The sequence below is a fragment of the Barbus barbus genome (genome assembly GCF_936440315.1).
Source record: "Barbus barbus genome assembly, chromosome: 30".
NCBI lineage: Eukaryota > Metazoa > Chordata > Actinopteri > Cypriniformes > Cyprinidae > Barbus > Barbus barbus.
In genome coordinates, this window is record NC_136758.1 from 8,852,507 (window position 1) to 8,864,083 (window position 11,577).

At 35.2% G+C, this 11,577-nt stretch overlaps 1 protein-coding gene across 1 annotated transcript; it reads left to right on the plus strand.

Annotated features, from left to right (window-relative positions):
* Window positions 1–434: 434 nt before the first annotated feature.
* LOC306850041 (calpain-3-like) lies at window positions 435–11,128 on the plus strand (the record flags this gene model as incomplete). Its single annotated transcript, XM_079385450.1, has 18 exons — window positions 435–515; window positions 603–736; window positions 1,993–2,161; window positions 2,326–2,409; window positions 2,835–2,929; window positions 3,664–3,741; window positions 3,983–4,143; window positions 4,374–4,543; window positions 4,692–4,703; window positions 4,898–5,106; window positions 6,278–6,311; window positions 7,891–8,004; window positions 8,139–8,196; window positions 8,258–8,343; window positions 9,422–9,500; window positions 9,615–9,731; window positions 10,724–10,782; window positions 11,045–11,128. The coding sequence occupies 18 exons, from the start codon at window positions 435–437 to the stop codon at window positions 11,126–11,128; spliced, it is 1,824 nt and encodes a 607-aa protein (XP_079241576.1).
* Between the last annotated feature and the right edge of the window lie 449 nt (window positions 11,129–11,577).

Sequence of the window (11,577 nt, forward strand, 5' to 3'; positions counted from 1 at the left end):
AGATATCTGCCAGGGAGACCTGGGTAAGAGAACATTTTACCATATTAACACAATGTTACAGACTGTTTACCTGATCATTGGGGAGTGTATTTAGGGTCAAATTGCAACTTCATGGCAGTTAGCACCTCTCTTTGGCCCCCATATGCATATGTGTGTACTCTGTTGGAAGGGAATCCAGCTAGCAGCGCTTCCTATTGTTGTGACCCCACATGGGCAATAAAAGAGACCAAAGACACAAAGGTTGCTAATACATAGAGTAGATTACCAACCTGGCATGTTGCCCTGGACAGTCGAAAAATGCTGCGATCAGCAGTGTAGGCCCCTGTTTTACTGCAAATAGTACAATATATAAAATATTCCCTGTTGATGTGAGAGATTATTTTCTGTTCATTTTAGGAGACTGCTGGTTGCTTGCAGCCATTGCATCCTTGACTATGAACGACAAGCTGCTATGTCGTGTTGTACCACAAGAGCAGAGCTTCTCTGAAGGCTATACTGGAATTTTCCATTTCCAGGTCAGTGACATTGAACAAAATAGATTTTGATTCATATCTTCTTTAAATCTGACTTCTGTGTCTTCCTCTTTTTGTTTTCCAACTCAGTTCTGGCATTATGGCGACTGGGTGGATGTCGTTATCGATGACCGCATTCCCACCTCCAACAACCAGCTGGTGTTCACCAAATCAGCTGAAAGGAATGAATTCTGGAGCGCTCTTCTGGAAAAAGCTTATGCTAAGTAAGTATCTGTGCATGACATTAACTTCATATGTTTTGGAATTGGTCAGGCCTTCAAATTTAAAAGCTGGAACATCTTTTAGGATTTATATATTTCAAAAATATATAAATGCATAGGCCATTTTGAGGAAACTTTGTGATTTGTACGTGAATATACCCCCAATCCTAAAAATACAGTTACAGCTTGCAAAGTAAGTTTGCATTAATCAACACATCAACTTTTGTGTCAACCCTGTTACATGAAGTGACTATTAACACAGAAGGTTTTTTTTTGTTTGCATTGCATTGCACTGCTTTACCTTTGTATTTCTGTATTAACATGCACTAGACTATGGAAGCCCATTACCACCAGGAATATAAAACAATATAAGGTTATACTTTATTTTGAGGTAATATTGTTAATGTATAATAACACAAATAAGTACTGAGTAATTAATTAAATATAGATACTTTATATCGAGTTAAGTTTAGGATAAGGGTTTGGTTTTGGGTTAATTGCTTGTAATTATGCATAATTTATTGTTATTACTATAGTAATAACACATTATTATTACTATAGTGTCACATTAAAATTAAGTTTTGCTTACCAAAGATAATTGCCATTTTTTTATCTCACAATTCAGACTTTCATTCTGAGAACTGCAAGTTTATAACACATTTCTGATATAATTTTGTCAGTCAAAATTATATCTTGTCATTTTGAATTAACATCCTCTAATTCTGACTTTTTAAATCAGAATTTTTAGTTTATGCTTCTTTTAAGGGGTGCCTAATTTGTATGAACGAAAGGATCTCTCTGTACCACAAAATCCATATTAATAAATGTTTGGGTACATTCCAATTCTTGTTCATATTAATATACAAAATACATCACCTTTTACATTTACGAAATGCATGATGACATGCAAACTGAATGATTATAAAAATACTGATATTTTAGTTTAGACGTCCTCAAAATGCATATAAACACAAATGGCACAAATTCCTGAGAATAATTCTCAAATAGCAGATATTATTGTTTAGAACAATCAACACTGTTCGTGTGGTACTTTATTGGCATTTTTCTCTTTTCTTTTTTTAAACTAGTAAGTAGTAAGTAACCGTACAATAACTGAAGTACAGCAGGAATTTATTATCATTAATTTGTGCACATACCAGCTCAATACAAAGAAGTGCGGTATAATCTTCCAACACTTTCACACTTCCTTTATTTTTGCCATTAAGGTGTCTCAATGTAATTTGTGTATTCCTATTAAGGCTTCATGGTTCCTATGAGGCTCTCAAAGGTGGAAACACTGCTGAGGCGATGGAGGACTTCACCGGTGGAGTGACTGAATTCTATGAGATGAAGGAGGCCCCTAAAGAGCTGTATAAGATCATGAAGAAAGCTCTGGAGAGAGGCTCCCTCATGGGCTGCTCCATTGATGTGAGTCAAGCGGAAGAAGGAAGCTTAATGACCTGCATTTATGGATAATATTGCTGTTTTATTTTGAAACACTATTAATCGTAAACATTTTTTTATTAAAAACAATAACTTTTGGTCCAAATCCTAGTATCCTACCATAAAGCAATTGAATTTTTTACCCACAGTCCCTGGTTCCAGCCCGCTTTGAAACTCGTACTACAACAGGACTTGTGAAGGGTCATGCCTACTCTGTTACTGCTGTTGAGGAGGTAAACCTTCTATTATCTGCTACTTTTAGGATTATTTCTTTTTAGTGCTGGTGCAACGATTAATCGCGATTAATCACATAAAGGTTTTGTTTATGTAACGTGTGTGTGCTGTATATATTTATTACGTATAAAGACACATACAGTATGTATTTTGAAAATATTTACATGTATTTACAAGTAAATATATTGATATAATTTATATTATATATAAATATATTTAATATGTAAACATAGCATATTTTTCTTAAATATATACATGTGTGTGTGTGTGTGTATTTATATATACAACCCGATTTCAAACTTGTTATTTTGGATGTGATTAATCGTGATTAATCAGTGTCCAGCACTATTTAGTTTATGATAGTCGTGTTTCTAAATTTACTCTGAGAGTGTCTGATGGTATTTGTGATATTTTGTGTCTGCAGTGTAAACAGTCCCAGCAGAAGGAGTCTAAAGTTTGTCTGGTGCGTCTGCGTAACCCTTGGGGGCAGGTAGAATGGAATGGACCTTGGAGCGATAAGTGAGTATCTACTTATTCCTGAATTTAAACCTGTTGAAGACTATAGTGCCTACTGCATCATATTTAATATACATTTTGACCTCTTAATTATCAACATGTTCAAAACCTGATGCACACAACCTGCTGCATGCATTCTGTAAATCTTCATGTAAATCTGCATCTTCATGTAAAAAATGTCCATCTTCATGTCATGGTACATGTCTTTTTTCTGTGAAATCTTTATAAAGATATATAAAGTAAACATTTTTATTTTGTTAGTAACATTTCATGATGAACACTTTAATTTTTCAACTTGGATTTGCTTGAGTATCCATATATCATTTTTTTTTATGTTGTAAAAAAAGATATATTAAATATATATGTAAAATACAAAAATAAAAACATTCAAAATATTAACAAAATCTATAATATTTTAGTTATTCTAAATTACTGTAGGAAAATGTGTTCTGTATGGATGAGTTTAATTATTTATTGTTTAGTTCATTATCATCAGAGACATACAAATGTAATCTTCTGAGGAATGTTTATTTGTATTTCTCTCATTAATCACTGTATTGTATGCATGTTTTGTATATGCAATTTTATTTTTAATTGTATTCAATAAACTCGATAAACTTTAGTCAATGAACTTCTAACTTCCATTAAAAATGTCATTTGTCAGTCTTTACGGGGTTAAAAGGCAGATGTTAGTATACAGTTACTACAATCATTTCTTTTTCTTTTTTTTACTGCAGTTCAAAAGAGTGGGAGACCCTCTCTAAAGGGGAAAAAGAGAAACTTCAGCAACAGAATGCTGAAGATGGAGAATTCTGGTGAGTTCAAACAAACAAGCAAACATATCCTAATGATTCTGAGAGTCATGCAGACCGTGTTGTGGTTCAGATCAATTACAAAATAAGGTCCTGACTTAGTCTGGACTCAGACTAGAATGAGCTGGTCTCAACTACAACACTGAGAGGTTTTAAATAAACAGCACAAAAGCTGCTTGCAAAGGATATTATGTCTTTATTCACTTAGAGAAATACAGTTTGAACTCTTGTTGTCGACCTGTAGGATGTCATTTGAGGATTTTAAGAAAAATTACACTAAAATTGAGATTTGCAACCTGACCCCTGATGCTCTGGAGGACGATAAATTACACAAATGGACAGTGTCTGTTAACGAGGGACGCTGGGTAAGAGGATGCTCCGCTGGAGGATGCAGGAATTATCCAGGTGCGTTGTTTTTTGAATGAATTGAAACTGGAATGAAAACAACTAAAATAAGCAAATCATTTATTTTATATTTTAATTATAATATTAATCTTACATTTAATTTGCATAGCAGCTTTCATTCTTAAAATGCATCTAAAAGTGCCTCACTGGTTAAAAATATGAAAAAACAAAAAATAAAGTCTCTGAGGAAACAATAATGGTTTTAATATAATATGTGTGGCCTCCTATAGACACATTCTGGACAAATCCACAATACCGCCTGCGTCTCTCGGAGGAAGATGATGATCCGGAGGATAATGAAGTGTCTTGCACTTTTGTTGTTGCTCTAATGCAGAAAAACAGGCGTAGAGAACGCAAGATGGGTGCAAATCTCTTCACTATTGGATTTTCCATCTACGAGGTATCAAACAGAGAATATAGATCATGTGTTTTTATTCTGTCATTAACGGCGTGAAATTATGCAAATAGCAACATTCATCACACATAGAGATATTTATCTGGTTGATAATGCATCCAACCCTCTTTTAACTCTTTCCATTTTTCCATAGGTTCCAAAGGAGGTATGAAAATGTGAAGACGATAAATGTTTGGACTCGAGGCTTGATGATATCATGCTGTTCATGCAGTGCTCTCGCTTTACCACTTCTAGTTCTTTTGTGCTTTTGTGCATTCACCACTGTTTTATAGATCAAATATAAACTTCTTTATGACTGATCAGATTCCTTTCTTGCTTCTGTGTTTCTCTGTCTGTCAGATGCACGGAAACAAGCAGCCCATGCAGAAGGAGTTCTTCACGTCTAGCACGTCTAAGGCTCGTTCCAGGGCCTACATTAACCTGCGCGAGGTGACCCAGCGTTTCCGCCTGAGCCCTGGGGAGTATGTCATCGTTCCCTCCACCTACGAGCCCCACCAGGAAGGCGAGTTCATCCTCCGCGTCTTCTCTGAAAAGAGAAATACCTCTGAGTGAGTGAAAGCAGAAGGGATGGGAGGGATGTTTATTTATTTTTTGATATATGATATCGGAGTACATTTTTCCTCAGACTTTCATATTTTTTATTCTTAAGTGAAATCTGATTTTTTTTACTGCAAAAATACGTTTTTGGATTCCAATGCGCTGCTCTTTCATTGCTTGTTGATGTAAAAATGCGCTAAACACATGAGTTTTGTTGTTTCCGCTCCCAGTTTGTGTCTTTTTGTAAATGTGATGCTCAGATCAATTTGTTTTCATTTCAGAAACTCATTCTGTGTAAATGACCCCTGAAAACTTATGTATCGTTGCCCACTGAAAAACTTCGGAAACACCTGGTTTGAAAGCAGCTGCTACAGAAGTTGATACTCAAGTCAATTGGCAGCAAACGCATTAAATGTGCTTTATTTTATGTACAAAGGGGCATGGCTACATTATCAGATGAATACCAAGGTAACACCTTTGTAACCTGATTGAGTTGTCTATACAGAGGGGATGGGAAACAGTTGGGAAAATGGGTGGAAAAAAAACACAATTTTTAACGACAATTTGATTTGTAGAGCTGGAAGAAATCGGCCCCAGTTTGAGGCTGTAATGGAATCTTTTTTAGGACAAGCACCAGCACATTTTGGGACCCTCTGGTAAACATTTCCTTTGAGTTCTGACCCACTCTGAAGCACAATTAAACTTCAGCTTCAAGAAAGACATGGACACACAAAGGCCTGCCGAGGTTCTCCAAGGAATGCTGATGAAGGACAAGGAATCAGAGTATTTTAACAAGGATCATGTCCAAAATGATTTCTTGATGTGACCTAACTGTGTATTAACCACTGGCCCTGTGATCGTCATTGTAACCGTTGATCAAACTTCTCCCCTTTTATAAAATTATGCAGAGAATTAACTTTTAATGATACATTTAAGTAATTATACTTTGATTACTCACACATGGTAAATTTGAGTAATTCTTACAAAAAAAAAAAAGTATGGTTATATGGCTGATATAAGCAGAATAACAGTTGATCATTTGGCAATTAAAAGTGGCTCAAAACACAGGACAGACATACTGAAGAATAAGCTCAAATATGAAGGAAAACCTACATGATGAAAGGCTCTTTGATGACCTGTGCTGTTTACTGTGGTGACCGGTGTTTGTTGGTTTCTTCTCAGGGAGATGAACAGGATTGAAGCTGATCATCCAGTGGTAAGTACTTGATCATCTACAAAGCATTTGAGTTCAACTGAGACGTGCATTTATTACAAATACTACCAAACTACTAACCCTAAGTAGTACTTTTAACACTTAAATGATCAGAGTGTATCTATGACAAGGGTTATAAAAACATGGCTTCTTATATATAAAATAAAAAGTGTTCCCGTGGCTCAATTTGCCCCGGGTTAGGGGTAAGTTAACCCGAGTCAGTGGGTAACATGCACCATCTGGGTGTAAACTGACCATCTAACTGAATCTGATTCAAACCCATGTGATTCTTTTCAAATAATTTACCTCTTTTAAAAACAAATTTATCAAATTTCCTTTTACAAACAGTCATATTTATTTTCTTAAAGCTAACTTAAACCACATTAAACTAACCAAAAATAGTTTCAATTTAAATGTCAACAATTTCTGAAACAATATGTTAAAACCTTCCCAAGAAGTTCTCAAGTACACCTTCTCAAGAACACAGTAAACAGAGAATTTGTTGAGTAAAATTAAATAAAAACGTTATTCGAATGAATTAATGTACTGTATGTCACTGAAACTAGTGAACATTTTAGTCAAAAGATTCTTGTCATGGGAGCTTTTCTGCATTGTCGAACAGACCATTAGGGATTATAGGTGGAAAGATATATATTATAATGCGATGCAAAGTATCTTCTGCTTCTTATCAGAAAGGATTTGGTGCACTTGTACATTGTCCCTATCAAATAAACTACAAATAATACGTATATACTTATGATAAACTAAATCAGTTGAGTAACATTGCATTAAAATATAGTTTTATAAAATATAGTGCAAAAATGCTGGAAAATCAAATAATTTGTGGAACCTGAAGGATTTTTCTGAAGAACAGCAGGCAGTTTAACTGTGGAGGACAAACAAGGGACTCATGAACAACTGTCACTAAACAAAAAAAACACAGCTGTGGATGGTAACAACACAGTATTAAGAATCAAGGGGATGTAAACTTTTGAACGGGGTCATTTTTTATAAATTCAACTATTATTTTCTCTTGTGGACTATATGTAAACATCTTTTATGTGAAATATCGTATTCAGGTCAGTACTAAATAAACAAGCACATGCATTTGATCCCTCTCATTTTGGTAAAATAATTAACATTTTGCAGATTCTGAAAGGAGGATGTAAACTTTTGACCTCACTTGTAGAAAGATTTTTTTTTTAAATTAATTTATCAGAATTTTTCTTAAGAAATTTCATTACTTATTTCAAAAAACGTTTTTCATAAATCCAGCCCAAGAATATCTTGGAGATTTGGAGCGGACCTAGGGTGAACTCTTTTGTCTTTCAACCTCCTAACAGCTCTCTAACGAAAACAGCCCTGAACACTTTAGCAACCCTGTTGCAGCCAATTGGCAAGCGAATGTCACAAAAGCAATTTCGGCTCATTCTCAGTACTTTATTTGACACTTTTTTTTTTTGAGGGACAAAACTGTTCAAATAAAATTTGCATTAATTATTGAGAATAAAGAATATAGAATCTACTCACACATTAAGTTCAGTTCTCACGTTTGTATTTTAAAACTCCCATGTCTGATCAGCCAGCTCCGGCTTCGACTGGGGAAGAGAGCGAGGAGGACCAGCAGTTCCTGTCTATTTTCCAGCAGATCGCGGGGGACGTGAGTACTGGGGAGCCACTGAGCGCTGGGGGGAGTGTGAGTATGGTGGTGGGGTGGGACCGGTAATTGGCCATGCCAGTGGTAACAGTGGTAACAGCCATATCCCGACAGTTTTATGTTGGCGTAATAAACACCACACCTGACTTTCTGTTTATTCTTGTGTCTTGCAGCAAATGGAGATCACAGCCAATGAACTCAAAGATGTCTTGAACAAGGTGGTGTCTAAACGTACGTATCTTTGAATGATTATTCATTGAATGTTTGTGGTTTTTCTATATAATGTTTTCAGGAAAGTCTCTGCTGTTTTCAGACAAGGACCTACACACCGAGGGCTTCAGTCGAGAGAGCTGTAGAAGCATGATTGCCCTCATGGATGTATCCTTTGTATCAAGATTACATAATTTATGTAAAGCCCCTTTAATGATATTGTCCAAAACATTTGGGTTATTTTCAGGAAAAGGTATCATTTGTGGCTTTATTGTTTACATCAGCCAATGTGGTTACAGCTTTGCAATGTTCCAATAGTTATTTATCGTTATTAATGATAAGCCTTAGCTTAGCCCTAGAATGCTACGTTATCTCAAATATGTCACTTAGGAATTCATATTCTCCCTAAAGTTCTTATCAACAGAAACGTCAATCAATAGAAACGTCAATTCAGATATTATCACTAGTTTTGACATTTCTTTATTTAAAAAAATGTGCCAACTGAATAATGTATATTACAGAAGGTCAGTGTAAAAATCCAATAATATTTCTCCACATTAATTGGTTAATATTCTTTTGTGTTTTGACAAGATTCAAGACTTTCTATTCATCAATAAATCCTTTGATTAGAAAACATCATGGTTTCTACAGATATATTAGGCAGCATAACTGTTTTCAACATTGATAATAATAAGAAATATTTCTTGAGCATCAAATCGGCATAAATGATTTCTGAAGAATCAAGTGACAATGAAGACTGGAGTAATAATGCTGAAAATTCAGCTTTGCATCACAGGAATAAATGGCATTTTAAAGTACATTGAAACAGAAAGCAGTTATTTAAAAATTATAATATTTCAGAATATTACTGCTTTTACTGTATCTTTGATCAAATAAATGCAGCCTTGATTGAGTTAAAAACATAAATATGGAAATTTCACAGCATAACAGGGTGGAAAAGAAAGATTTTGACGCATCTATTTTGATTCTGACAGTTTCATTTCATGTACAGTAGCTTTAATTTCATAGCAGATGTGATAGTGTACAATACTGCATGCAGATCTATCTTAACCCTAATCACACAGATGGATGGAAAAGGAAGAATTAATCTACAAGAGTTTAGACACTTGTGGAACATAATCAAACAGTGGCAGGTTTGAAATCTCCTCATTATGTCCTATATAAATGGCAATACTACTACTACTACTAATACAAAGACTTACATTGACTTCAATTTTCTCCACAGGGAATCTTTAAGCACTATGACTTTGATCACACTGACACTATCAGCAGCTACGAGATGAGAAACGCCATCAATGATGCAGGTTAGAAGGTTTTCATGTATTTCTACTGTTCATCTGTTCTCATATTGAAGAGCATTTGTCTCTCTCTCTAATGGTCTTGTCACTGTTCAGTCACGTGTTTTGTGTGCCACTCAGGGTTCCATCTGAATAACCTGCTCTATGACATCATCACCATGCGCTACGCCAATGAAAACATGAATGTGGACTTTGACAGTTTCGTCAGCTGCCTTGTGCGACTAGAGGGGATGTTCAGTAAGTTGTAATCTTTTTCTTTAGCAAATGTACAACAAATAGTATATAGTAAACAATACACTGTATCATTCTCAGGAAGTGGTGCCATTTAAGCTGGGATTTTTTTATCACTATTTTATATTATTTTGCATCTACAATATTATCTTTGCCATAGTAATTATAGACTTTTTATAAGGGCACAGTTTAATTGATAAATCATGCATTAAAAAGACAAAATCTTAATTTTTGTCAACCCTGTTTACATTCAAAATGTCTTCAGATTGAAGACATTATAAAAATGACAAAATAGCGAGTAGATATCAGTGTATCACACCACATTATTGGCAGTCGGTATTTTTGTGGGTTGTGCCAAGAACAGTATTTTTTCTGTAAAAATTTGCTGACTGATTGCTGAATTTTTCTCATAACAGAGTTGACTATTGAGATTGAAAAGGTAAACAATAAAATACTAATAAATGTCTCTATTAAATATGTGACCCTGGAGCACAAAACTTAAGTCGCTGGGGTATATTTGTAGCAACAGTCAAAAATACATGGTATGGGTCAAAATTATTGATTTTTCTTTTATGCCAAAAATCATTAGGACATTAAGTAAACATCAGATTCCAGATTTAAGAACTAATTAAATTAAATGCATTAAATAGTGGCCAATTTGTACACATTTTTTGCCATATTTTGGCCACGATGGAATGAACTACTACAATGCGGCAACAATTGAACTAAAACAAGGAAATCTCAGCATTACAGGGTTGAAGGGAAAGTGTGGGGACAAAGAAAACGTACGTATTTGTTCATAAAATGTTTCAAATTAAACTTCTTTACAAACTGAGAGTCATGAGGAACACATACAGAACCACTTCCTGCAAATGACCCAACACAGTATGTAAACAGTTAAAGATTTCAGTGGGTTTAGGTTGAAGTTTCATATTAATATTTTACCAACATTTGATTTAAGGCCTGTGTGTGCTAAAATGAACCTGTTCTCATTGTAGGAGCATTCCAGGCCTTTGAGCAAGGTGGAGACGGCACCATCAGCCTTAATGTACTGGAGGTGAGTGGACACCAGTTCATCATCTTAAAACATAATGTAATGTTTAGCATCAGGACGACGCCATTTAAAACTGTAGGTTGGCTGATTGCAAAATGTTGAACTTCAGTGTTAAATTTAATTTTCTCCAGTGGCTTCAGCTAACTATGTACGCATAGACCAGCTACGGATCCAGGTGAGCCCGGACTCGGCAAGGACCAGAACTACCAGCTCTTACCTCAACAGAATGTGCCAGACTACTGTTACCTCTTTCTCTGTACCTCAGCCCACACTGGACACCAGCTCTGGAAACTTCACACATAATTACTCCTCTTCATTTCAGTTTTATATGGGATGGCAAGAAGTGTGAAATGAGTGTTAGCGTTACAGACCGACGTCACATTTTTTAAGTCAGATTGCAAACATTTTTGGGGGCGTAGTGACTTTTGAGGCACGTCATAGTTGCTGGTTTTCATTGTAATTCATTCCTCAGATTAGCTTTTTGCATGAACTTCATTCAGTTTGTCTACAGTGGTGTTACAGGCAGCATTTCTCTTTTACCTCAACTAGCCTCAAAAGGTGCTAATGTTTCAGATTTCCTTTTGCGATATGCTGATGGACCTAATATATAATTGATTATCTAATATTACATAGAACTATAACACTAAAAAGAAACAGTATTGCACACTTCTTATTACATTTTACACACGATGCCTTAAAATGAGAAAAACTACATGAAATCTGGTTTGACCATTCACACTGAAACACAATCCAGATTGGTTTCTGATTTCACACCACATATGGAGTAGATTTGTGAAA